Source organism: Schistocerca cancellata, chromosome 2 (assembly GCF_023864275.1).
Source record: "Schistocerca cancellata isolate TAMUIC-IGC-003103 chromosome 2, iqSchCanc2.1, whole genome shotgun sequence".
Classification (NCBI taxonomy): domain Eukaryota; kingdom Metazoa; phylum Arthropoda; class Insecta; order Orthoptera; family Acrididae; genus Schistocerca; species Schistocerca cancellata.
In genome coordinates this window covers 256,622,532-256,650,280 of record NC_064627.1, presented here as the reverse complement: position 1 = coordinate 256,650,280, position 27,749 = coordinate 256,622,532, and the positions used below count along the sequence as shown (strand labels likewise).

General features: G+C 42.8%; 1 protein-coding gene across 1 annotated transcript in view; it reads left to right on the top strand.

The window, feature by feature from the left end:
- The window catches only part of LOC126153038 (uncharacterized), a 182,617-nt gene that overhangs the window by 85,807 nt on the left and 69,061 nt on the right, over positions 1-27,749 (top strand). The window contains exon 5 of the mRNA XM_049916043.1: positions 23,508-23,656. Within this exon, the coding sequence (XP_049772000.1) occupies positions 23,508-23,656 (149 nt within the window). The remainder of the gene's footprint in view (positions 1-23,507; positions 23,657-27,749) is intronic.

Genomic DNA, 27,749 nt, shown 5'->3' with positions numbered 1-27,749 from the left:
CCCTGAAATTTCCACTTTCCGATGGTTCATTTCGTAATGTTGCCACCTATCTCTACCCCGACCTTTGCACTTTCCGACGATGCGTTTCATAATGCTGCCATCTAAACTCATGCTCATAAATTAAGGATAATTGCAGGATGTGGTGTCTCACAACGTGGCACTACACAAAACTGGCGCTAATAGCATAGGCACATAGGGAACACACATGACACAGATCTGTAAGTCCACGCTATTGGTGATAAGTTGAGCAAACCATCAGAAAACACATTTGCTACAAAACGCCACTGTTCCCTGCGCATGTACCTCAATATCGGATACGATCACCATCCACACGTACACAGGCCGCACAACAGGTTGGCATACTCTGGACAGATGGTCGAGCAGCTGCTTGGGTATAGCCTCCCATCCTTGCATCGGTGCCTGTCGGAGCTATTGAAGTGTCCTAGGAGTGTGAAGACATGCAGCGATACGTCGACCGAGGGCATCCCAGACGTGCCCGATCGGGTTTAGGTCTGGAGAACAGGTAGGCCACTCCATTCGCCTGATATTTTATGTCTCAAGGTACTCCTCCACGATGGCAGCTAGGTGGGGCCGTGCGTTATCATCCATCAGGAGGAAGGTGCGACCCACTGCACTCCTGAAAAGACAGATATACTGATGAAAAATGACATCTCGATACACCTGATCTGTTACAGTTCCTGTGTCAAAGACATGCAAGGGTGTACGTGCACCAATCATAGTCCCACCCCTCACCATCAAACCATGACATCCATACAGGTCCATTCAATGACATTAAGGGGTTGGTATCTGGTTCCTAGTTCACGCCAGATGAAAACCCGGCGAGAATCGCTGTTCAGACTATACCTGGACTCGTCCGTGAACATAACCTGGGACAACTGTTCCAATGACCATGTACTGTGTTCTTGACACCAGGCTTTACGGGCTCTCCTGTGACCAGGGGTCAGTGGAATGCACCTTGCAGGTCTCCGGGCTAATAAACCATGTCTGTTCAGTCGTTTGTAGACTGTTCCAGTGTTCTGCGGTAAGATCCCGAGCAAGGCTACCTGCAGTACTCCGTGGCCGCCTGCGGGCACTGATGGTGAGATATCGGCCTTCTTGTGGTGTTGTACACTGTGGACGTCCCGTAATGTAGCGCCTGGACACGTTTCCTGTCTGCTGGAATCGTTGCCATAATCTTGAGATCACACTTTGTGGCACACGGAGGGCCCTTGCTACGACCTGCTGCATTTGACCTGCCTCCAGTCGCCCCAGTATTCTACCCCTCATAACGTCATCAATACGTGTTCTTTGAGCCATTTTCAACACACAGTCACCAATAGCACGTCTGAAAATGTCTGCACACTTACTCGCTGCACCGTAATGTGACAAGCACCAAAATGTCTGCTCTATGCTGACTGCTGCCAGAGCCACCGTACGACGACCGCATGTCAAATGCACCGCTTGGTCATACCCCGAGGTGATTTAAAGCCGCAAACCGCCCACCAGACCGTTGTTTCACCATGTATCAGTATTATCCTTAATTTATGAGCATGAGTGTATATTCCTTCACAGATATTCCTACGTCAGGAACTTCAGCTGTACGATGTGCCACAGCCACAAGTGTCGGAATGTCAAGTGCCTGTACGTGTACCGCGTTAGAACATACGCCAGTTCCACTCGGCTGGCGTAGCCACGTCGGTCCGATAACCGACTGACAGCTCCTTCGTTGGTAGAGTGATGCTCACTGCCAAGCGCGCTTTTCACCAACACCTGGGGGTGGTGCTAGAGAGTATTACTTCAAGCTAGATGAAAAAAAAAAGACTGGCTAAAACCGATACCCGTATTTTAGTTCCGAATAACCGGTATTTTTCGGTATTTTTTTGTCTCGTCTAAAGCATGTGTTTCATTTTTTACTAATAACCAGTAAAACAACCGGCATATCAATTTGCCTTTGTAGTATTGCTAAAGTTTGGAGTTTTATTTTTAAAAGAGAACGAATAGGTTTATTCGTGCCCGCCCTGGTAGACGCGCGGTCTAATGCGTTGCTTCCCGAGTGTGAAGGCGTGCCAGTCCCCAGCACGAATTCGCCTGGCGGATTAGTTCAAAAATGGTTCAAATGGCTCTGAGCACTATGGGACTTAACTTCGAAGGTAATCAGTTCCCTAGAACTTAGAACTATTTAAACCTAACTAACCTAAGGACATCGCACACATCCATGCCCGAGGCAGGATTCGAACCTGCGACCGGAACGGTCGCGTGGTTCCAGATTGTAGCGCCTAGAACCGCTCGGCCATCCCGGCCGGCGGCGGATTAGTGTCGAGGTCCGGTGTGCCGGCCAGCCTGTGGATGGTTTTTAAGGCGGTTTTCCATCTGCCTCGGCGAATGCGGGGTGGTTGCTCTTATTCCACCTCAGTTACACTATGTCGGCAATTGCTGCGCAAACACGGTCTCTGTGGTGTCACCGCCAGACACCACACTTGCTAGGTGGTAGCTTTTAAATCGGCCGCGGTCCGCTAGTATACGACGGACCCGCGTGTCGCCACTGTCAGTAATTGCAGACCGAGCGCCACCACACGGCAGGTCTAGAGAGACGTACTAGCACTCGCCCCAGTTGTACAGCCGACGTTGCTAGCCATGGTTCACTGAGAATTACGCTCTCATTTGCCGAGACGATAGTTAGTATAGCCTTCAGCTACATTTGCTACGACCTAGCAAGGCGCCGTATTCAATTGATATTGAGATTCTATTAATGTATCATCAAGAGCGATGTTCTACAAATGTGGATTAAAGTTAAGTATTCCAGAAGCTACGTACTTTTCTTTATAGCATTCGTTACGTATCCTGTTTCAGACCTCACGCCAGCCTGCGTGAGTTTAAGCGCGTGCCTTTCGGCTTCCTCTCATTGTGTCTAGGCTGTCTTATCTAGACACAACAGTCTCCACGTACGCTTACACCATAATTACTCTACCACGCAAACATTGGAGCTACACTCGTCTGGTATGGGAGGGGGGGGGGGGGAATCCACTGGGGGCCGTACCGCACAATAACCGTGGGTTCGGTGTGGGGTGGTGGTGGGGTGAGTGGACTGCTGTAGCCTGATGTGCGGTTGTGTACCACTGAGGGCTGCGGCGGAGACGATGCCTCTCCGTCGTTTCTAGGTCCCGAGTTCAATACACAATACACACACACACACAAGTTTATTCGTAAAATTTCGGTTTGTTTACAAATATTGGATTATTATATAAATTATGGAAAGCAATGAGCACAATTTTAATATCAATGCCTACAGTTTTAAAAAAAGTAACAAACACATGACATACGAATCGGTACAACATTGTAGAGAAAGTCTGTAGCCACGTGGAGTGGCCTATTAGTTGGTTTGCATGTAACGTGCAGTGTGCAAGCAAGTCTTACCCCCCCCCCCCTCCCCTGGTCTCTGGGGTAGCTTCTCGACGTTGTCCTCGGACATCAGTTGTATTGCAGAATGGTACTGTCCCGAGTTAGGAAATATTTCACAAAGTGCAGCAGCAGTGAAGTACAACGCTCAATTTGCTTTAAAATATTAAAATGAGAGGACACACAACAAACTCGCAACATCATACAAGGAGAGAACTTCCACAATGTTCCTTGGGAGTTAGGTAAATTTTATTGATGTACCTATAATTTTATTGGCGTGCTTTAAATTCGGGGTAATGACTGAATCCTTAACGTTGTGGTCGATTCAGTTCGAAAAATTGATACCATCCAAAAGGATCGATGCAGGGAAATCATCAACGTGTCACCTTCTGCTTTCCCCGCCCCGCGACCGTCTCCTACACATCTTTGCTAGACACACAGGCCGACTTTTGCCGCTGCCTCAATCCCATATCGATCGTGACCTCTTACTCCTTCGCCTTGATTAGAATTTTTCAGTCTCTGTTCGAAGTCTACGTTCGTCGCTGGAAGCTACAGCAATAAAATCGGTTAGCTCAGAAACCGGTTATTTTGAGCAGTTTTAGCACTCAGGTTCAACTGGAGACAAATGAGCTGACGTAACCGAAAAACGGTTGCATCCACGATAATCGCCAACCCAACTTCACGCCAGAAATGTGCCTACTCATGACACAGTGCATTTTTATCAACTCAACTGTGGGCTGATACACTTTGTTTTGGCTCCTCTAGTGGCACGTTACAGCATTACAGCATTTTGTCGCAGAGTTTTCGTTGTTTAGCTGAACGGTGTACATGTAATTGCAAAAAGCTTATCTACATTTTCTAGAGGTGATAATTAAAACCTTGTCTTCATGAGTACACCCCGTAAATACTATCCCTGAAGTACAGTTCTGGAAGCTCTAAACTACTAGATAATGGCAGCCATAGCCTATTCATTCACTGTATTCGAAACATTAGCAGCCAAAAGTTCCTTCAGATGTGGGAATAATTAGAAGTCAGAGGTTATCAAAAAGATTAATAGGGCTGATACAACCCGTACTTCAAGAGTCCATACTTCACCAAGTCCTAATGACTTGCGTAATGTATTCCAGATAGTATTTTACTTTTTGCAAGTTAGTTAACAGGAAGAATCTGAATTTAAACCCGGGAAACAGTTTCCAGAAGCTTCCCAGCACATTAAATCAACTTCTCCTATTTGGTGTTGCGCCTCCAGCTTCCGCCCACCGTAGTGACTGCTGTTTTGTTGCTGCCGTGAATTTGAGCTCCCACGGCTGACGCACACTACCAAGCTAACGTACAAAAACAGTCAATTTAATTTTGAAGCGCTCTATGCAGTGCCAGAAATTCGTTCTTCACTTTCTGACTCGTCTGAGTTCAACCAATAATGCAACGTCTTGAATGTAGGATTCTCGTAGCTAACCGCTGAGATAAAGCGTAACATAGTTTTTCGGCTGATATGCATGTTGTGCCAGCTACCTCACACATTTTTACTCACCTTCTAGTACCACAATACGCACATTTTCAAAGTAATCGTCTATGGCCGTAGTCTTGTGGCGTCCTCTATGTGTACATCTTCAAACGAAATGAGACCACGTTTTAATTCTTTAGTCCACTGAATTTTTTAAATTATTAAACACATCCCGTATAAGCCTTGACCAACTTGGATGACTGTTCGTTTGGAATGAGTAGCCCGAAACAAAGTACTGTCCGTTTTTCAATTTGAAAGAATCACACAACACAAGACGCTTTAAAAATCAAACAATTCCGCGGATCTACTTGACGGATGTAAGAAAGTTGACACATTATTGTGCAACATATAGCAAACCGTATCTTTGCCAGTCAGAGCTATTTTCTCCTTGCTTTCGTATATACTTGCTCCGTATTTCGGAAGATGTAATGGTTTGAATATATAATTAAGAAAACTCGTAAAATCGAGAATATTACCCGAATCAGTAGTTTATTGGGTGAAAATAGCATGAGCAGTTTAACACAGTTCCTGATTAATGAAAATTGCCGCTGTTGACTTCAATATATTTTTTGATTGTCTTCCCAGCACTGAGTGGCGTATCTCATGGAAAATTTTGAAGGGCTTTCGTGAGGTTCGCAGTGTTCATATTGCGAACAGCTCATAATTATATTTTAACACTTTCATTTACAGGTACAATCACTTTCATCAGTTCAAAGGTATTCAGTGCTAACTATTTAGAGCTAACTTTTTCTTTTTAAAAGTCAGTCATCTCCACCGGTCAATAAAAGCAGCGCGAAGCTCTCCTATAGTGCTGCAGTCTATTCGTCCGTCAGATAAAGTGAGATTAATCCGGCAGACCGAAAGTATAGATTTTGCTTCGTGATAAAAAATCACAACTGACCAGTGAACTCTTCTATAAATAGAGGTAAATCAATGCGGAAGAAGTATCAAGACGGGGGTTCTACAAGATAACCGTTTCAGTGAAGGCGCAGTTAATCGGTATCTTATGCCAAACTGCACATTTGCAGGACAGCGATGATAAAAATTTATCCCTACAATATGACTAACAGATACAATGGCGCTGCCCCATGGTAACACCAGTTCCTATCAGACCATAGAAGTTAAGCGCTATCGGGCTGGGCCAGCACTTGGTTAGGTGACCGGTCTGCCGAGCGCTGTTGGCAAGTGGAATGTGCTCAGCCCCCGTGAGGCCAGTTGAGGCGCTACTTGACTGGGAAGTAGCGGCTCCGGTCACGAAAACTTGACTATGGCCGGGAGAGCGATGTGCTGACCACATTCCCCTCTATGTCCGCATCCAGTGAAGCCAGTGGGCTGAGGATGACACGGCGGTCGGTCGGTACTGTTGGGCCTTTATGATCTCTTCGGACGGAGTTTTACAGGAATAACAGATGTTGCTAATGTCGTCATCCCTTAAAGTATTAGTATCAGAGACAAGACGGAATTGAGACAGTTACGCAACTTGTTATTCTTCAGTTCTTCCCGGCGTATCTCTTGCTCGAACAGTCCACGGGTGTACTGCCGGTCCATAGTGTCAAACGGGCACAGTATTTCGGCGATCAGACATGTCGCCATCGTCAGGTGCGCTGGCTAACTTAGTCCATGAGGGCGGGCAGCCGTCTTAAATCCCCTCCCCTCGCGAGGCGTTCTCTCCGCGGTCCGCGCCCTTGCGTCAGCAGTCGGTGAGACGCAGGCGTCGGCATCTGTGGTGGCGTCGGTGTGATTGCCTCGTCCGCCCTTGTCGACCGTTCGTTTCCTTTGCTGAGCCGGGAGAAACTGAAGAATCACAAAAGACGCTTGACTGGGAAGTAGCGGCTCCGGTCAGGAAAACTGACAATGGCCGGCAGAACGATGTACTGACCACATGCCCTTCCATGTCCGCATCCAGTGGCGCCAGCTTTCTATCTGTCGCGCCGATTACTCTTCAAATTATTCGCGTACTTGTCGTACAGCTACGTTCTACGTACCGAATAACGGATTCTAGTCCATCCATAGATCCTTTAGCTGCAATAATCTCACCAATATTATTGAAAGCACCATGTACTCTCTAATCCGTTTCGTGACTCTTTAAAAAAGCGCCTACGATATGCATTGCTAGTAACTACCTCGTTTCCATTCAAGAACTCGTAAGTAAATCTCATGGTGTCATAGTATGTTAGAGATAATCTGTGGTGTCACCGCCAGACACCACACTTGCTAGGTGGTAGCTTTTAAATCGGCCGCGGTCCGCTAGTATACGACGGACCTGCGTGTCGCCACTGTCAGTAATTGCAGACCGAGCGCCACCACACGGCAGGTCTAGAGAGACGTACTAGCACTCGCCCAGTTGTACAGCCGACGTTGCTAGCCATGGTTCACTGAGAATTACGCTCTCATTTGCCGAGACGATAGTTAGCATAGCCTTCAGCTACATTTGCTACGACCTAGCAAGGCGCCGTATTCAAGTGATATTGAATTCTATTAATGTACAGAAGCTACGTACTTTTCTTTATAGCATTCATTACGTATCCCGTTTCAGACCTCACGCCAGCCTGCGTGAGTTTAAGCGCGTGCCTTTCGGCTTCCTCTCATTATGTCTAGGCTGTCTTGTCTAGACACAACATAATCAGCATAAAACTTCCTCATCACTTGATTCATGCTTCAGAGCCTCAGTTTCTAGTCAACTCTATCCTGCACTCGCGTCACAATTGTGTGAGCTACGTTCAGACAGCTGTAATCGTCATACGAAGTATTTAGTCCATAATTATTCGGCTCTCCCCGTCGGAGGTTCGAGTCCTCCCTCGGGCATGGGTGTGTGTGTGTTGTCCTTAGCGTAAGTTAGTTAAAGTTAGATTAAGTAGTGTGTCAGCCTAGGGACCGATGACCTCAGCAGTTTGCTCCCATAGGAACTTACCACAAATTTCCAAATTTTCATAATTATTAGCACCTCCTGAAATAGATAACCACTCTCACTGAAACTCTACATACGACAAATGGTATGTCACTGATACACCACTAACAGATTTAGAGTTCTGCCTAATCTATACATTAAAGGATTAAAGGTACCTGCAGATTATGTGGTAAAGAGGTTCCATACGAAATGTGTATTGAACACACACCTAAAACTCATGGTAAAAAGTTTCCGTGAGAAATCTGTGTTGCACACACACCTAAAATTCGTGTGCCATTCGGGTGAAATAACGTCCAGTAATATTGAATGGGTGATGTACGAGGGCAGTTCAATAAGTAATGCAACACATTTTTTTTCTGAAACAGGGGTTGTTTTATTCAGCATTGAAATACACCAGGTTATTCCCCAATCTTTTAGCTACACAACACTATTTTTCAACGTAATCTCCATTCAATGTTACGGCCTTACGCCACCTTGAAATGAGGGCCTGTATGCCTGCTCGGTACCATTCCACTGGTCGATGTCGGAGCCAACGTCGTACTGCGTCAATAACCTCTTCATCATCCGCGTAGTGCCTCCCACGGATTGCGTCCTTCATTGGGCCAAACATATGGAAATCCGACGGTGCGAGATCGGGGCTGTAGGGTGCATGAGGAAGAACAGTCCACTGAAGTTTTGTGAGCTCCTCTCGGGTGCGAAGACTTGTGTGAGGTCTTGCGTTGTCATGAAGAAGGAGAAGTTCGTTCAGATTTTTGTGCCTACGAACACGCTGAAGTCGTTTCTTCAATTTCTGAAGAGTAGCACAATACACTTCAGAGTTGATCGTTTGACCATGGGGAAGGACATCGAACAGAATAACCCCTTCAGCGTCCCAGAAGACTGTAACCATGACTTTACCGGCTGAGGGTATGGCTTTAAACTTTTTCTTGGTAGGGGAGTGGGTGTGGCGTCACTCCATTGATTGCCGTTTTGTTTCAGGTTCGAAGTGATGAACCCATGTTTCATCGCCTGTAACAATCTTTGACAAGAAATTGTCACCCTCAGCCACATGACGAGCAAGCAATTCCGCACAGATGGTTCTCCTTTGCTCTTTATGGTGTTCGGTTAGACAACGAGGGACCCAGCGGGAACAAACCTTTGAATATCCCAACTGGTGAACAATTGTGACAGCACTACCAACAGAGATGTCAAGTTGAGCACTGAGTTGTTTGATGGTGATCCGTCGATCATCTCGAACGAGTGTGTTCGCACGCTCCGCCATTGCAGGAGTCACAGCTGTGCACGGCCGGCCCGCACGCGGGAGATCAGACAGTCTTGCTTGACCTTGCGACGATGATGTCACACGCTTTGCCCAACGACTCACCGTGCTTTTGTCCACTGCCAGATCACCGTAGACATTCTGCAAGCGCCTATGAATATCTGAGATGCCCTGGTTTTCCGCCAAAAGAAACTCGATCACTGCCTGTTGTTTGCAATGCACATCCGTTACAGACGCCATTTTAACAGCTCCGTACAGCGCTGCCACCTGTCGGAAGTCAATGAAACTATAAGAGACGAAGCGGGAATGTTCGAAAATATTCCACAAGAAATTTCCGGTTTTTTCAACCAAAAATGTGTTGCATTACTTATTGAACTGCCCTCGTAATTGGGACCAAGAGTAACAAACTATTTCTGAGAAATTTCGTTACTCCTGAACTCTTAGGTGAAGTAGGCAATTGTAACGCTCGGGAAAAGGAAGGATGAAAACGTATTGTTCCATCACACCACATGCCACCAGTGGTCTAAGGAGTCATTAACTACTGCGGAACATTAAGCGCTGCCGTTCGCAGCGGCTTCGGACGGAATAGCTGCGTCCGTTTAGTTGACGCTAACCGACAGGCCACGCAACTATTTGCTAAATCTTAAAAATAAGTCATCTACGAAGCAGAATTCTGCGACCCAATGTAGAGTATAACTGATCTGTCTCGCACCCTAACCAAACAGTCCGAACAGAAGAGAAGAAAAACGTTTCAAAAAGACCAGCATGCAACTCGTAACACGTCTGTTCGCAACCAGAAATGAAATCCAGCTGCAGACGTTAAAGTATAGCTGTTGCTCATAACATTCCCAAGAACAACACATCCTCGATAGGTTTCAAGGACCGAATTTGTGACTCGATTGAGGAATACCTTGTAGATACAATTCAACACATCGCTGTTAACGGAACGAAATCAACAAACGTAAACTTAATTTCCGAAATACCCCGAGGAATGTGATAGGATCGTTACTGTTTATTGCATATGTAAACGATCTATTGGAAAGCGTCGGATGCTCTTTAGGTCTGTTCGCAGATGATGCGGTGGTCTGTAAGAAGGAAGCAACGCCAGATGACACTGACGATTTACAGAATGACCTACAGAGGATTGATGAATGGTGCAGGGACTGGTAGCTGACCCTGAACGTAAATACGAATACGTAAATACGAGTACATGTAATATATCGCGCATACATAGGAGAAGAAATTCGCTGCTGTACCTCTACACTATTTGCTACTAATCTCTGAAAATATCAACTTCTGTAAGGCATATAGAAGTAACCATCCGGAGTGACCTTAAGTGAACTGACAACATAAAAAAATAGTAAGAAAAGTGAATGCCGTGGTGAGATACGTAGGAAGAATCTTCAGAAAATATGACTCATCCACGAAATAAGTGACTCATGAAACAGTTGTTCGACCGATTCTATTGTGTTGCTCATCTCTTTTGGATCCTTTCTAGGTTGGATACATAAAAGAGGTAGAGAACATCCAACGAAGAGCTACGCGTTTTGTCAAGGGATCGTTTAATCGGCGCCAGAGCGTCACGGAGAGAAATGTCGTGAATCACGGAGAACTCTGATACTGAAATTCCGGGAGAGTACGTTCGGGACTGAGTTGGTCAACATGTTACTTCCTCGAACATAGAACTTGCGAAATCACCACAACGAGAAAATTTGAGAAATTAGAGCTAATACGGAAGTCATCGGAATTCTTCCCACGCAGCATTCGCAAATGGAATACGGAAAGGTAGATCAGATAGTGGTACCAAAAGTGCCCTTCGTCACTCACCGTTAGATGGCTTGCAGAGTATAGACGTATGTGTAGAGAGAATGACTTTCACTCGTCAGATCCTGTCCCAAGTACTCTCGAGTCCCCCTATCGTTTCATTTACCGTTGAGCAGCAGATGGCTTGACACTCGGTTTGCAGTTAGTTGTACTCTGGCGATGTTGTTCCTTCGATGTGTGGTATTTCCACTGCGGTTCAGTTTGCCGTGGCAGCGATACTGCTCCTGCGCAAGTGACATTCAAATGTTCCATCTGTAAAAATGCAACTCCAGGTTTGCTGACGACCCCGAACAATTCAGGGTATATACAACAGCGTAAGAGATGCTGAGGAGCTTGAGAAGTTCAGCAAGTTCACACTAATCTGTATCGCACTTGACCACAAGCGTCCCTCACTTACAAACGCAACTTTGAGAAAGAACCGTAACTGAAAAATGGAACGTTGATGAAAGCACTGACGTCCGTCACTAGTAAGGAATGACCGCCATAATCGGTATGGTCCGATTGTCCACGAGCTGGCACAATGACGTGAAGTCAGTTTCTTGGATGTAACACTTATGAAGACGTGATCAAGACAGTACAGAAACAGCCACCTGCTATCTCTAAAGAGATATGCGACGAGAGTTACGTCATAGAATGGAGATTGCGTGCCGAAACCTCTAAATTGCATCGTTACGAAAGATAATAGACACCATACAGTAACTGCTGCACCGTAAGACCCATTTTTATGATATTACTTGGAGGTCGGTTTTGTATTTTGTGAATGCTGAATTAATTGAAGAACGTGGGTGATTTAGAACTTTCTGTGGACAGAAATACACTACCATTTTTCGAATAATACTGTCTACATCACTTATTGCATTCTACACAATCTTCGGCTTCTGCCATGAATTTTAGAACAGGTGAAACAACGTTCACATTACAAAACAAAGATGAACATTCCATATACATCGTTCAATCATGCGAATAAAGTGCTTTCATTCTGGGGAAGAGGTAGAATACTTCTGAGAAACGTGATATTAAGTAATTTAGTGCAAAGTTAGAATAAGAACGAGATGACGTTTCTCCAGTGAGATATTTATGATATGCTGCGAGGAATGACAGTGATCATATCTTAGTATAAGAAAAGAACATGTTAATCCTTAGTACAGTCTTCCAGATGAAAATATGTACACAATGGACTTGTGATGGACCAAACAGAACCGAAAGTTAAATGGACTGTTGATTATCAAGTAATGAGAAATCGCAGAGATTGTAACGATCCTAAACATCCTTTGCGTTTCAAATTATCGTGGACTATTGAGACGTTGAGTAAACATAGATTCGAAGCTAGAAATAAAGAGAGTCATTAGACTATATTACTAAATAACAATTTCAACAAAGAAAACGAGGAAATGGACAATGATTTGCAAACCGGTAGCTACACAAATGCTGAAAGACACATACTAAGACAAAGAAACAATGCAACATGAAGGAGTAATCTGAATCGGACAGAAATCGGCAGATGTACATGTACAGCAAAAAAAAAGTTTTCAGTTTCAGAAAAGTTTCATGATTTATTAAAGAGAAAGAGCTTCACAAATTGAGCAGGTCAATAACGCGTTGGTCAACCTCTGTCATCCAACAACTCTATCAATCAGTGCCACGCCGAATGGCTGTTTGTTTAACGGCCAGAGGCTGACGAATGTGTTGTTAACTTCCTCAATTTGTGAAGTTCTCTCTCTTGAATAAATCTATCACTTTCCGTACCATTCGGGTGATAAGAAAAAATACCACAAACTTGAGAAGACAGCTATTAATGGCAAGCCTTTCAAGCAGACGATAACAGAATTAAGACAGAATATAGTAAATGAAACTAATTCTGCTGAACTGTCCTTGAAATGACGTGAAGTATTTCAATGAATATTTGATTAGAGATGCGAGTGGTAGCAAATAATGTATGAAGAAAACAAACCAGAAACATATACCGGGTGGACACCGCATTTCCACTACCGAATCATTCGAATACTTCCTTAAATAATTGTACAGCTCAAGAGATGAATCGGAAAGACAAATACATCTTAATAGTAGGATAGAGACTCCAGTAGTATTTCCAGAATGAAATTTTCACTCTGCAGCGGAGTGTGCGCTGATATGAAACTTCCTGGCAGATTAAAACTGTGTGCCCGACCGAGACTCGAAATCGGGACCTTTGCCTTTCGCGGGCAAGTGCTCTACCAACTGAGCTACCGAAGCACGACTGACGTCCGGTACTCACTGGCAGAAGTACAGCTGTGAGTACCGGACGTGCGTCGTGCTTCGGTAGCTCAGTTGGTAGAGCACTTGCCCGCGAAAGGCAAAGGTCCCGAGTTCGAGTCTCGGTCGGGCACACAGTTTTAATCTGCCAGGAAGTTTCACTCCAGTAGTAATTAGATGAGATATATAAATTCACTCGAGGTTTCAAAAAAGGTATTCAATGTATATGTTTAACGCTGAAGGAAAAGTAATGCAATGTGCTTGGGCAAGAAGACTAATCTGCAAAATCGAGATAATGTTGTTATTTAATGAATGTGTCATACGTAATATTGTGTATGTTCTACTTGACAAGAAAGGGCAGGGACCGAATTACAACTCCAGGCCCTCATCACTTTAATGTATAAGATGCCCACTAAAACCAAAACCAGTACTGAGACGGTTATGCACCAGTTGTTAAATCTGTGATATACTTACGACAATATTTTTTCGGAACTACGTCATCCTTTCGTCTAATGTATAAAACAAGGAAACAAACCGATTGATCGCAATACTACACATACTGATAGCCATGTAAATATATTGTCCTGCTATACAACACACTCGTACCTTAACGTTGCTACGCCACTAGCACCGTCAGTAGTAAAATGGCACCAGTAAAGAAAAAAATTCCTATAAACATCTCATGTTGGCGCATAACTCTCTCACAAGGCTCAATTGTAGACTAACGGCAGCTGACTTCACCTACCAGTAATAGTACTATTCTGTAAGGTATATATCCCCCCCCCCCAACGTTGCTAAATGTCTGCCGCAAATTCTTTGAACAATGTACCAAGTCCTAACAAATCCTAACCAGTACTGCAATTATGTTCGAATGTATGCATCCTAATATAATGACCAACGGGACACATTAGAAACTAACACCGCTAAGGTGAAGAAGTTGGTGGCTGCTTCTCTCTTCCGTCTTTTCGTTTAAAGCGCTGACGCATTCCTCTCTTAAAGTGCAAAGAACAATTTCTTCTAACCAACCACAGGAGGGAACTGAATAACTAGAGTTTATTAAAAACAGAGTCAGGATTGTTAAATGGAGTATATACGGCAAAGGGGAAGAAACACTGAAACAAGTTTTAAAGAGCAGAATACTGGAGATAGTGCCACCTCGAGAGTGAGGAGCATTCGTTGTGTAGCATCACAGACAGCGTACGTATATCGCACTTCCAAGATGCTGTCAAATTTAGAGATTTTTTGCGCTTTAAGAGGGAAATGCGTCAGCGTGTGAAATGAGAAGGCAGTGGCCTTTCCTGGCCATTTTAGCGATGTCCTCCTTGTGAAGCAGTCACCAACATATTCTCCTTCCAGGTGTTAGATTATAATATGTTCTGTCGTTCATTCTGTATGGATGCGCGCATTCCAACATAACTGCAGCAATGGTTATTAGGATTAGCTAGTAAATATTGTTCAAGGACTTTTCCGTAGACATTTAGTAACGTTGGAGTTCTGATTACTTAACAATACTATCTTTGGTTGGTGAATTCAGCTGTCTTTAGTTCACATCTGAGACTTGCGACGATAGTGGTTTGGTCCCAACATGAGACGTTCATGGACGAGTTTTATGTTTGACGATGCATGTTGCTTCTGGCTTTTTACTTCTGACTGTGTTTAATGGCGTAGAAACTTTACGGTATTTATACTGCACGACAATATGGATATTTGCATATCTGTCTTTGCGGCGTACCGACATCTTAATAATGTGGTAACGTAGACCAGAAACATGTTGCGGTGAATATAGCATACATTTGACAACTGGTGCTTCACATTCTCAGCACTGATTAACGAGACAGTGGTATGATGGCTTCACAACGGATAAGAAAACCAAAAGCATGATTATATACAAAAAATTAATCCAGTCAATCAAACGAACAAGTTTGCCTTAGAAGTAGACATAGGACAATGGATCATTTCAGTTACTATTAAACTAGCTCTTGAGAAGCTATTATGTCATTCAACCTGTGTTAGTATGATGGACGTATACATCAGTGCTGCAGTCGCGATTTTGTTCAGGGCTGTTGCAAGTTCAGAATTGCTAGAGAATTCAGGAAACGATATTACATATCGCCAACTCTTATCTAAACAGCTCTACAGGGAGGTTTGAGATCGTTAAACTATTAAAATGAAGCAGTAATACTTGTTAACGGCAGACATCTGAACCACCTTCAGTTTGCTAATGACAGAGTATCGTTTGTCGTTGTGCAGACCTACTTCTGCAAGGCATGAGAAAACATAACCAACTTGGCAAGTGGCACAGAAAATTGATTAGTATCAGAATAAAGTTATACACATTCAACACAAGAGTAAGGCACGGTACAAATCAACAATGGAGAAATTATGTTTTTTATATTTGGAGCAGTTGAAGACAGTGCTTGGAGGGACAGCAAAAAATATGAAGATGTAAACCGAAGAGTAAAAATGGTTCAGTGCCACTGATAAAGTAAATGCTCATGAAAAGAAAGGTCTGCAATTATTATGCAATTCGAAGACGTTATTATACTGGTTTGTAATGTAGTAATGTCGTATAATTTAAATTTTGTTAACAGTAATATTAATCTACAGCTTCCCTTTACAATGGGCGATATGCGTACTGATCAACAGTGATCAAACGTCTGATTTTTGTTCTAAATAGTAATTCCCTTCATTAAATGCTAGAAAGGCTACAGAACAAGACGTCTTCAGTTATTAGATAATTAAAACGTGATGGTTACAATATTAACTCAAATGTGATGTTGGGCACAAACAGCCACTGCTATAACTTTATCCCGCAAATCAGACACACGAACTAACGCACTCTTAATTTTCAGTCTTTTCTTCCCTTACTCTTTAGATATTGACACTATCGTAGGAAGAAAATCTGGAACGTACACATACACATTTACCGTTAACCCTCTTTCTGTGTCAGTCACCAACACAAGAAAGATAACAATAACAATGTAGCATAAAATAACGTGCATTATATATTGTTGATGTGAGCTTTTCTGTTATTGCGCACAACAATTATACATCCTTCATGCAAATGAAGTACCAGTACAGTTCTCAACTGATTTATACTGTTTTATAAAATGTTAGTAACACCCATCCGTTTATTATATGGTTTCTGTAAAGAGTAAATGCCTCAGAGTAACCAGCTAATTTCTTTAAATTAAGAAACATCCCGGCAGAAAATTTCATGAAACGTTTAAAGCGTGATACTATGAATGTACCTGGATGTCATGATGTGGTGAAGTTGAAATAATTTTCAAGGTTTCAACTTAAGAAAATAACCTCCACTACACAAGATTTCAGTCTTTTATGTGCATGATGAAATTTTAATTGAGTCTGGAATCAAAAGATGTTCACTCATACACATTTACCGTTAACCCTCGGTTTTTTATCTGATAAACGTCTTAAGTCAAGGTAGTCTCCCTCGTGCTTTTATTAACATCGCTGGCAATAGAGAAGTGATGGAACAGCAAAGACGTGTCTTCATACTATGTCTGCGTTTGGAGTCAGTCCTCTGATGCTGTCTCTGCCCTTGTGTTGGACCATAAAAGATGGCGGTTGACAGCAACGGTGAATTTCATCTTGCTATATTGTAATTAATAATGTACGAAATTCAAGCTTTGACCTACCACACTGTAAGTCCGAATTTGTAGTTGAAGCACTACATCACTGTGCACAATGTGTACATGTCTACTTCCAGTAAATTTTTCCGAGACATGCACGTTTATTCAGTCTTTCGTCACAACAAAACACACTAATGACATACTAATGATCCTTACAATTTCGTTTGTAAAGTCAACTTGCTGCTACCGAGATCGTAACCACTAAGCGTTTGCATCTTTCATTCTCCTATATGGGTGTATATTCCCCCGTTCTGAAGGTCATAGTCCATAGACGAACACTGTTCAATGCAGATATCTCACAGTCCACACTACTCACCTGCAGTTTCTGTTAACTGATTTTCTTTTTGTCACGCAGTCCATATCCACAATCTAAATTACCAATCTTGGTCTCCTTTAGAAAGAGCCCGCCATTTCCTTAACTATGCGTCAAACTGAAGCGCGTTTCCACAGTCTCCATATCGACTCAGGTCAGCAAACCTTTATGAACTTTTCTCTTCTATGTCTTTCAAAATAGCTCCTGTCTCATGTTAAGTCTTGGCTTCAGATTCCCGCACAACCGAAGAGAGGTTTTCTGAAATAGCGCGCCAACACGCCAGCACAATTACCTACAGTCTTTTCTTTAACAAAGCAATCACCAACCTTAGAGAAATCCTGGGCCATCTCGTTACTTTAAACACAGATTAAAACACTTTGCATCATTCGTTACGTTCAACCATAACAGAAAATGACCCCAGTACAGACAAGAAACAGAATAAAGTTTTAAAGTTAGTTGCCAGTTTTATATCAACGAAAATTTTTTACAAACAATGAAATTAGAAAACAAAGGAATAACATACATAACCCAATACTTGAAATTAAACACAAACATAAGTAAGAAAAGTCCTTCGTTTTAATATCAGTTTCTATTTATGGCCGTCACATAAGAACAGTTAATGCTAAAATCATTCAAAAACAACGGTTATCCGTCAAGAAATGGAAGGATGAATATTGTGAGTAGCTGTAAGAGGCAGGAGAACAAACACATGTTTCTGTGAACAGAATGGACTGGAAGACGTTATATGATTGATGAAAATGAAATGGTGCTGGTTGGGACGTATAACCAGACGAATTCTCTGCACAATATCCTTGGAGATAAAAAAAAAGACCGAGATACGGCTTAATGGAAAGCGGGAAATGAAAACAGAAAATATACACAATTAACATGCATACGAAGTGGTGAAAACTGTAATCAATAGATAAATCTGTAGGAGAGTTTTATGGTGCAGTGGATATCAAATTGTCGACGATGACGTTGATAATGAATATTACATGTGAAGAGAAGTACTGACGAGACCTTATTCAAGATATCGGTGAGAAAGCCAGAATGTCAAATTGATCGCGCTTTGTGAATTTTAAAATTTTCGCGGCGAATTTACTGTTCAAACAAATTTCGGGCTTGCAGCCGGTCGTCGTTCAATACTTCCCACGATATTTCAACTGGGCACCTGCCAGTCGTCTTCAGGTGAGCCGTCGCAGGCTTGGCGAAAACGTCTTCCGTTCCGCAATGTATAGCGTACTGTAACTATTCTGCGCATGCGTCGAAAACTTGATAGATGAACCACACTGCCCGCTGGCAGCGCCCTCACTGGTGGAATAGCGGAACTCAGTCGTTCTCTGCGTTGCTGTTTGCCACGGCCGTCGACGCACTCTGTCGTCTTCGATTTGAGCAAATCGTGAAGATGATGGGATTCAATGCACTGCCCAGCTGGTAGCCGCTGTCACGGTTTAACAGATTTTCCGCCAGTCGTATTTCTACGGATTCTTTAATAATGGAGTCCCAGAAGGACGTTGCTGTGGACAAAATCATTGTTTTCTCATACTCCATTGAATGTCCAGTAGAAATACAATGTTCAGCAATAGCGGACTTGCTTGGCTGCAAAAGGCGGGTGTAACGTTGATGTTCAGTGCAGCGTTCTTTCACGGTGCGTGTGGTTTGACCTGTGTAACCCATACCACATTGGCACGGTATCTTGTAAAGTCCGGCCTTTAGTAGTAAAAGATTGTCCTTAACTGATCCCACAAGGTCCGCAATCTTCGATGGTGGGCGGAAAACCACTTTTACCTGAAATTTTCGGAGGATTCTTGCTATTTTAAACGAATTGTTGCCAACGAAAGGAAGAAAAGCTAAAGATTGTTCCGGCATGTTCTCCTCTTCATTCAATTCCTGCTTCTTAGTTTTAACTGTTAGTGCCCTGTTAATCTGACGGATGGAATACCCATTTTCGCTGAATACTGTATTTAGATGGGCGAGTTCTTGAGTTAAGCTATCTAGATCTGAGACAGTATGAGAGTGGTTTGTTAAGTGCGGTAAAGTTCCATGTAAGAAAGTTTCTGTTGCGCCTTCATGATTGGTAAACTTGATTATTCCAAGGATTGCATTAAGAATTTCAACAGTGCACGGCGTACAGTCCATTGTTCACAGCCGCCTGAATTGGTCAGTGTGTCGAGTGCAATTAAAAATGGAGAAACCCGATTTTTGTGCTGTTGTTACACATTTTCATCTGAAGGGTTCGACAGCCGCACAAGTCAAAACAAAATTGGATAAAGTTCACGCAAACTCTGCACCATCGTTTACTTCTGTATTAATGGATTTAAACGTGATCGGACAGGCATTGAAGGCACGCTACGGCCCTTCACATGATATCACCACAAAGGACAAAATGATACGGTAATGCCAGACCACAAATAAAAATTCGTGAGATTGATGGCACTTTCGGCATCTCAGCTGAGCGGGTGCGTAATACCCTGCAGACAGATTTGGCTATGATAACGCTGTGAGTGAGACGGTGCCACGATTGATCACAGTCGAACAGAAGCGCATCTGGTACAGCATTCCAACACAAGACATTTTGCTCCGGTTTGTAACTGTTTATGAAACTTTGATCCATCATTTCGCACTAGAGTAAAAACATCAGTCAAAACAATGGACAAATGCTGGTGAAAGTCCACCGAAGAAGAAAAAGACCATTTTGCCGTATGGTAAAGTGGTGGCCACTGTTTTCTAGGATTCCCAGGGAACAATTGGTTCAAATGGCTCTGAGCACTATGTGACTTAACTTCTAAGGTCATCAGTCGCCTAGAACTTAGAACTAATTAGACCTAACTAACCTAAGGACATTACACACATCCATGCCTGAGGCAGGATTCTAACCTGCGACCGTAGCGGTAGATCGGTTCCAAACTGTAGCGCCTAGAACCGCACGGCCACTCCGGCCAACCCAGGGAACAATTCCCATACATTATTTGGAAAAGGCAGATACATAACTGGAGTCTTTTAGGTTCATTGTTGGATAGTTTTAAAATACATTAGCTGAGAAAAGACCAGTGGTGGCATGCAAAAAAAGTGCTGTTTCACCAGGATAATGCACCATCCCACACATCTGCGACAAAAATATTGTAAGTTCATGAACTGAGCTTTGGACTAAGTCCTCACCCATCCTATTCACCAAACTTTGCTCTAAGTGACTTCTTCCTGTGTTCTAACTGGAAACTTTGGCTTGCTGGGAAGAAATTTTTATCAAATGTGAAAGTAGTAGTTGCAGTCAACGAGTAATTTTCAGAGCTTGACAGAACACGTTTTCCTGATGGGATGGTAAAGTTGGAGGATAGCTGGACCAAGTCTATAGCCTTCAAATGAGACAATGTCGGGAAGCAAGGTGATTTGTTTATGAAACAAACATTTTTCCCTGCTATTTTTTCAAACACTTACCAAACCACCCCCATAAATAAGTCTAGTTTGACAAAATGCGTTACCTTGAAGCTCCTATTTACACGATGTACAAGATACCAAGTGTTTCGAAGCCGTCTGCCTACTCAGCCTGCAACCAGCAACACAGACTGCTTATGCAGGCACCACGCAGCAGGGGCAACCCTCCAGGCGACAGAAAAGGGACGGCCACGCTCTGACCAGACAACAGGCGACGTCCCAAAAACTGCCAGAGGTCATTGACCCTGTTGACATTTTCCGCTCTGTAGACCCCATGACCGAAAGTAGTACCTGCAGTATTCTGGCACCCGGGCAGCAATTGGGGCAGTGTCCAAGCTAAAATCTGAAAGTTCGCTGGGCCAGGCGCTGAGAGCGAAAATATTCCCACAATAAAGATTTCGCCTTAGAGCTGCTGCTACGACGACGACGACGACGACGCCATTCACGTCGACCTTCACCTCAAGGACCTGCCAGCTACTGAACTACACTATTCATGGTATCTATACCACACAGATAGGACCTCCCAGGCTGCGACCCTAGCAGATGGACTTAATAATATTTGTCTTTGCTTTCCAACAGTTAAACGCCAGACTTAACCTCTTGCACATCCCTTTGGCACTTGAATATTTTCTCGCCCTCTCCAGCGGATTTTCACTATGGCATGCGTAGGACATGGACAGTTCCAGGCCTCATCATTCACATATTGACATTGTTCTTTCAGTATTCAAGAAGCGACTTATTTTCAGTTATTGTGTTCAAAACTAAGTCTGTCAGAGACGATTGTTTATTTATGTTATAATATACTTCATATACATTTTATGCCTGATTTTTTTTAATGAACACTTCAGTAACTGGTCAAAAATTGAGCACCTTCCTTTTCTATGCACACACAAAATTACTGTACATTTAAGCACAATAGTCTGGCGTATACAGATGAAGAATCCGTGCCTGTAAGAATCTGCAGTATCTCTTCCTCAATATTTTTCATTGAATGCTCCATGACGGGTTTTCAGAAGGCAGCTACGCAAAAACATTTTTTTTTTATTTTTCTTATCGGCGCAACGTAAATTGCAGTGCATATTATTTGCTGATATATTTAAATATTTTCAATAATATAACATTGCAGTAGGTGGTGAGTTTTCCAGGGATTATGGTCGTAGTCCACGAAGTTGTTTATTGCCGAATGAAACGTCAGGAACAAAAAAGTTTCCATTGGCCATGACCGCGCAACCCGGAAGATCCACCAACAACTAACATAACAGGTCATGAAAGCCTTCATAATATCACATTTTGCTCAATGGAGTTTATGAACGTTTGCCAGTTCTTTTTATCTTTTGAAATTTAATATCAGAACAAAATATAACAGCTGTAATTGATAGAAATCAAAGAGAAACCTCTTCATGATGATGTAACACGTGATGTAACACGTTCAGTTCACATCCCATGCACATTCACTCTCTCTCTCTCTCTCTCTCTCTGTCTCTCAACCTACTGAACTGCAAAACATAATCAAATCTGACTGTGCAAATGGAAGGACTATCAGTACCAGCGATAACAACTTTTTTACTCTACGATACCTCCCCATCGAATCCCACAAACACCATTTCAGAAAAATTCTGCAAGAAAATATTATATGAAAGCGTTTGCTTGCACTTTGGAATCCTCCATATGTTAAATTCGAATCTGAGGAAATTCTACCAGTGAATAAATATATCCTGCTGCAGTATCCACTGTGGATATGTGAACCGCACGAACAGGTGTAGATAGTTTTCACTCTAATAAAGAGTGGTATCATAATGGAATGTAGTCGAATTAAGTCGGGTGATGCTGAGGGAATTAGATTAGGAAATGATACACTTAAAGTAGTAAAGGAGTTTTGCTATTTAGGGAGCAAAATAACTGATGATGGTCGAAGTAGAGAGGATATAAAATGTAGACTGGCAATGGCAAGGAAAGCGTTTCTGAATAAGAGAAATTTGTTAACATCGAGTATTGATTTAAGTGTCAGGAAGTCGTTTCTGAAAGTATTTGTATGGAGTGTAGCCATGTATGGAAGTGAAACATGGACGATAAATAGTTTGGACAAGAAGAGAATAGAAGCTTTTGAAATGTGGTGCTACAGAAGAATGCTGAAAATTAGGTGGGTAGATCACATAACTAATGAGGAGGTGTTGAATGGGATTGGGGAGAAGAGAAGTTTGTGGCACAACTTAACTAGAAGAAGGGATCGGTTGGTAGGACATGTTCTGAGGCATCAAGGGATCACCAATTTAGTATTGGAGGGCAGCGTGGAGGGTAAAAATCGTAGCGGGAGACCAAGAGATGAATACACTAAGCAGATTCAGAAGGATCCAGTAGGTTGCAGTAGGTACTGGGAGATGAAGAAGCTTGCACAGGATAAAGTAGCATGGAGAGCTGCATCAAACCAGTCTCAGGACTGAAGACCTCAACAACAACATCAAATGTTTCATTCAGTGTGGTAAACGATACTGCGTCAAAATTACACATAAATGTGCCAATTCTCTGTTGGTATCATAGCCTGATATGGACCTTGCTTTTGGTCACCGTCAGTCAACGATAGCTAAAATTTCCTTCGTTATGTTTTCGCGAGGAACAAGTGACCCCCGGTAAATGAGAAACATAGCGAACACGAAATTTCAGAGACAGATGTTTTGTTCAAGTGGTACTCTGAGCTAGCAAACGTATTATTTATTCCTGGCAGTCAGATAATCAATGGAATCACTATAGTTCCGAGCTTCCTGCCACAAGCAGCCTCGTCTGGGTACACTCCAGATAAGCAACCAACTCGTGTACACGCAGGCCGTCGGGTTTTGTGTCCCCTAACATGTAAACACTAAATCTCACCAATTACATTTTTAGCGAGAGACCTTCAAGCTATTTCACCACATTCGGTTTAAATCACAGTTCAATATGTTTTTGTACTGCAGTCCGTTTTTGTAGTAACGCGATTCTTTGTATCTTTGTAGGTGGACTCGTGACCAGAGACAACAGGACGCTTTTGTGTATGAGAGACGGCAGTGTTCTCTACTGGAACGACTTGGAGAATCACGTCCTGTTTGTCCATCAGCAGCCTGGTGTCACTGTGAATAACAGTCACCTTTCCTTTAGCACAACAGTAAGTTACAATGTGTGAAGAAAATAATATAGCTATGAAAAGTATCACACCACGTAAGAATTTGGGTTATTCATTATATCCTGCCCTTTATAAACACCGAAGATCAGTTGCTCTGATTCCTTAACGCTCCATAATGTCTATTTCGTAAGGTAGTGCATGTTTATTTATATGTAGTTCCGTAAAGAATGCAGACGAGAAAACACTGGACTATTAAGCATGGGTAAGAAGGAAAACTTATTTTCTCTCTACTTTTGTTCCTGTCTTCAGCGCTGTATCAATTGTAGCACGTATGAGATCAACAATTTTCTTTCATATTCTCATAACGTTTAAGAATGGTTGCACATCTCTGATTGTTGATTCCAATATAATGCAAACTGTCACCCGTTTTCCGCGATCTGACTCTGTCATTACAATTATAATTTACTTTATTCCCTCTTCATGTTAACATTTTGTAACTTTTACGACTGACGATTTTTAAAAAAGTAACTTTTTCTTTAAATCTTTTGCCAGGGATTCATAGAAGTGTTTGGACTTAACAGGTTCTGATACTGAGTTCAATGCTATTACGGAAATGTATGTATCGAATTCAGTTTCCATTGCAATTTCAAACTACATCACTTTTATAAATCACTGCATCAAAGTACACTGAGGTGACAGAAGACATGGGATAGCGATAGTAGTAGGGCAAATAGGCTTCTAGCCTACTTTTGGTATCTGATTGCTATCACATCAATTACACAGATTAATTAATTGATCAATCAATTACCCCTACCCACTGCACATGCTTCCCTTCTGCCACTACCCCTCTGCTGCCACTTGCCCCTCTCCCCTCTACCCATCCTTCCCCGTCCACCCGTCTGGCCTGGAAATGGTGGGAAACTCGCTCAGTCTCTGTTGAGCTGCCAGGTAGGGAGGAATAATATAGTAATTATTTAGACAATTTCACCCTGTTTATTTGTTTAAACGATTATGAATGCCACCACCAGAGGACATGCCACCCCTCCCAGAAAAAATGGTGAGAAAAATCGCCCAGTCTGTGTAGGACGGTTGGACTGGGAATATCTCACAAAAATAGGCTTATATATCTTGATTAACATTGCATTAAACAATTTCTGGCAATGAGTTATTGTTTAAGCAATTTGCACGATACAAGGAAGCGCAGAATACTGTTAACTTAACCAGTTTGCGTAAATGGATTTCACACAGTTTATTTATTTCTAAAGATCACCCTACAGCTTCAAACTGATGATGTCCAACAAGTGTTAAAAATATTACAGTACCGCTCGAAACTAGTAACAGGCAGACTCAAACTCTACGTAGAGTGCTCCCTTCGCCTACAACTGGAAGTAAACATCTATGTAACTCTAAATAGGACAGTTTTCGACTTTAGCTTCTTATTTGAAGGCACCGTCGTAGAGAAAGAAAATTTATGAGTCCTGTGGTACTCATCATTTTTTCTGAAACGCTGCGTGGGCTTAGTTTATATTTGCAGCTGGAGTCAGGCATGTTAAAGCTTTTCCTTTTTATTTTCATCACTTTTCGAAGCACCCTGGCGTGTAAGCACAGACGGGAAATTAGGAGAATTACATACCTAAGAGTTGATAACATATTTTGAAATCCACAACAGGTTATGAGAAATACACAGACACACAGCAGATCAGATGTCTCAAACATTCTCCTAGAATTCGAAGCACTGTCCTATAGACGAGAAAAATGACTTGAATTTTGGATGAATTTTCGATGTCCTACAGCTGATGGTCTGGAGGCGCTCTAAGGCCACAATGGCAGGTGGGGGACCGCATCCCACCTGTCTGAAACAGGTGGTTTGGAGGTGCTGTAAAGCCACAATGGTGGATGGGGGCAGCATCCCACATGTCTGAACTAGAGGAGACTGATCTGCCTGTTCTTGCCTCTAAAAACTCGAATGAAGGAGGAAACACATCACCCTCTGACGTCACGGAACTTCCTGTAGATATCCCGTTCTGCCCCTGTATTGTTCTGTAGAGACTTCTATTCCCACTCCCCCTCCCCCCCCCCCCCCACACACACACATACACAAACAAATGACGTCTTGTGACTCTATGATGTCATGAAACATCCTGTGTATGGAGCATTCTGATAGATTCTCACTAAATTTACCCACCAAATTACTGATGCTGGTGTGGGAGGACTGGCTTGACACTTTCTACAGGTGGAAAAATTACGAGAATTCAGCGGAAAACTATTTTGTACAGATCGGAAAACGTACATTAATCATATTGCACTGACTGTTAAACACTGCAGAAATGATCTACAGATCATGAAATACAGAAACTGTCGCCAAAGACACTTCGCCAATTACACTACTGTGTTACTGCTTGGTGTGAAACCAACCTCAAATACTATACAAAATCATCGCTTCTGCATCCTGCATGTAGCGTCGTGCACCAGAGACTCATATATACACCACAAAGACAAACACACCCCCAAACATAAGCATGTGTACTGTATAGAGTCACAGCACTAGATCCTGCCTGTAAGCTCGGTCAGTCATCCACCGTGGCCAACAGACATGAGGCACTTGCATAGCCCGGTGCTCAATGAAAGCACCCTCCGCAGACAGTGGGCACTCTCCAAAGTGGTGTACAAAGGGTTTGTGGGTTCCCCCAGCACAAAGACGTCAACCAACAGTAATGTTTCCTGTCTGGCCTGCTTGCTGCCATGATTTCTGCGTCGAGTTGCGACCCTCTCCATGCTCTGGGATAATTAAAGCATTTATTTTCTGACCTCTGTTAATGATAAATGCTCCGTCAGTCAATTAATCAACCGATATCAGCTGCAGTCTCTAATATTACACGTCAAAAAACGACGTGTTTGAGACACTTTTATGCTGAAATCATCGGATAGCATACGAAAATTTCCATAATTTCATGTATTTTCACACGGTTTGCCAAAATATCATACCATTCACGCGGCTGTTCTCGATATCAACCACAAACCACAGTATAATTCTGAAGACAATGACTAGAAATCATATCCCTAAAAAGCCAAGACTTTAACGAGGTTATCATGAGGTCCATGCAGCAAACCACTAACTGGAAACTTACCTCATCTGCCAAGATTTTTCCCACTTATATTTTTTAACGAATATCGACGTCAATGTTATAACCGGTTCCAGATCACCCTTTTACTTTTCAAAGTCAACTAAGCTTTTAACATTCATAATCGTATGTGTTTCTCATGTCTAGAGAACCAGCAAAGGTCTCTTCCCCCTGTGTTTCACCATCTCGATGCAAACAACACATCACAGTCTAAGTTCTCTCAACTAAATAAAGAAAGGAAAGTGTAGAATGCAGTAGAAGCAGTCAACTGGTCAATTAACCTTGGTGGGGAATAGCTGTCCAAAGCAAACACTCATTAAACTGAACCTTCTCAAATTTCCACATAAAAGTGGAAGAATACTGGCAATACACGCTATTACGAAGGGCTGCCCAGCACATGCTGTTAGTTTGCTATTCTCCCGCCTAGAGGGTGACACGGTTAGGTCAACTGCATCCCCGATCACAACCTGACTGGTTCGGGACTCTGTGCTATGGCTTGCACTCTAAGCCAGAAATGTCCAGTCGTTCTGGCCATTGGCTACCCCCTCCACGCACCTCACACATCAAGTAGTGTCGTCCTAGAGACTAACCACATATTTATCAGGTTAATAACAATTAAATGTTATGAATGTACTACCAATCTGGTGACATTTAACGATGAGTGAAGTATCGGAAATACCTCCTCCTAACTACTGCAGCTTTGGAGATATTACGAGTAATTCCCCAGGTAAATCTACACTCCTGGAAATTGAAATAAGAACACCGTGAATTCATTGTCCCAGGAAGGGGAATCTTTATTGACACATTCCTGGGGTCAGATACATCACATGATCACACTGACAGAACCACAGGCACATAGACACAGGCAACAGAGCATGCACAATGTCGGCACTAGTACAGTGTATATCCACCTTTCGCAGCAATGCAGGCTGCTATTCTCCCATGGAGACGATCGTAGAGATGCTGAATGTAGTCCTGTGGAACGGTTTGCAATGCCATTTCCACCTGGCGCC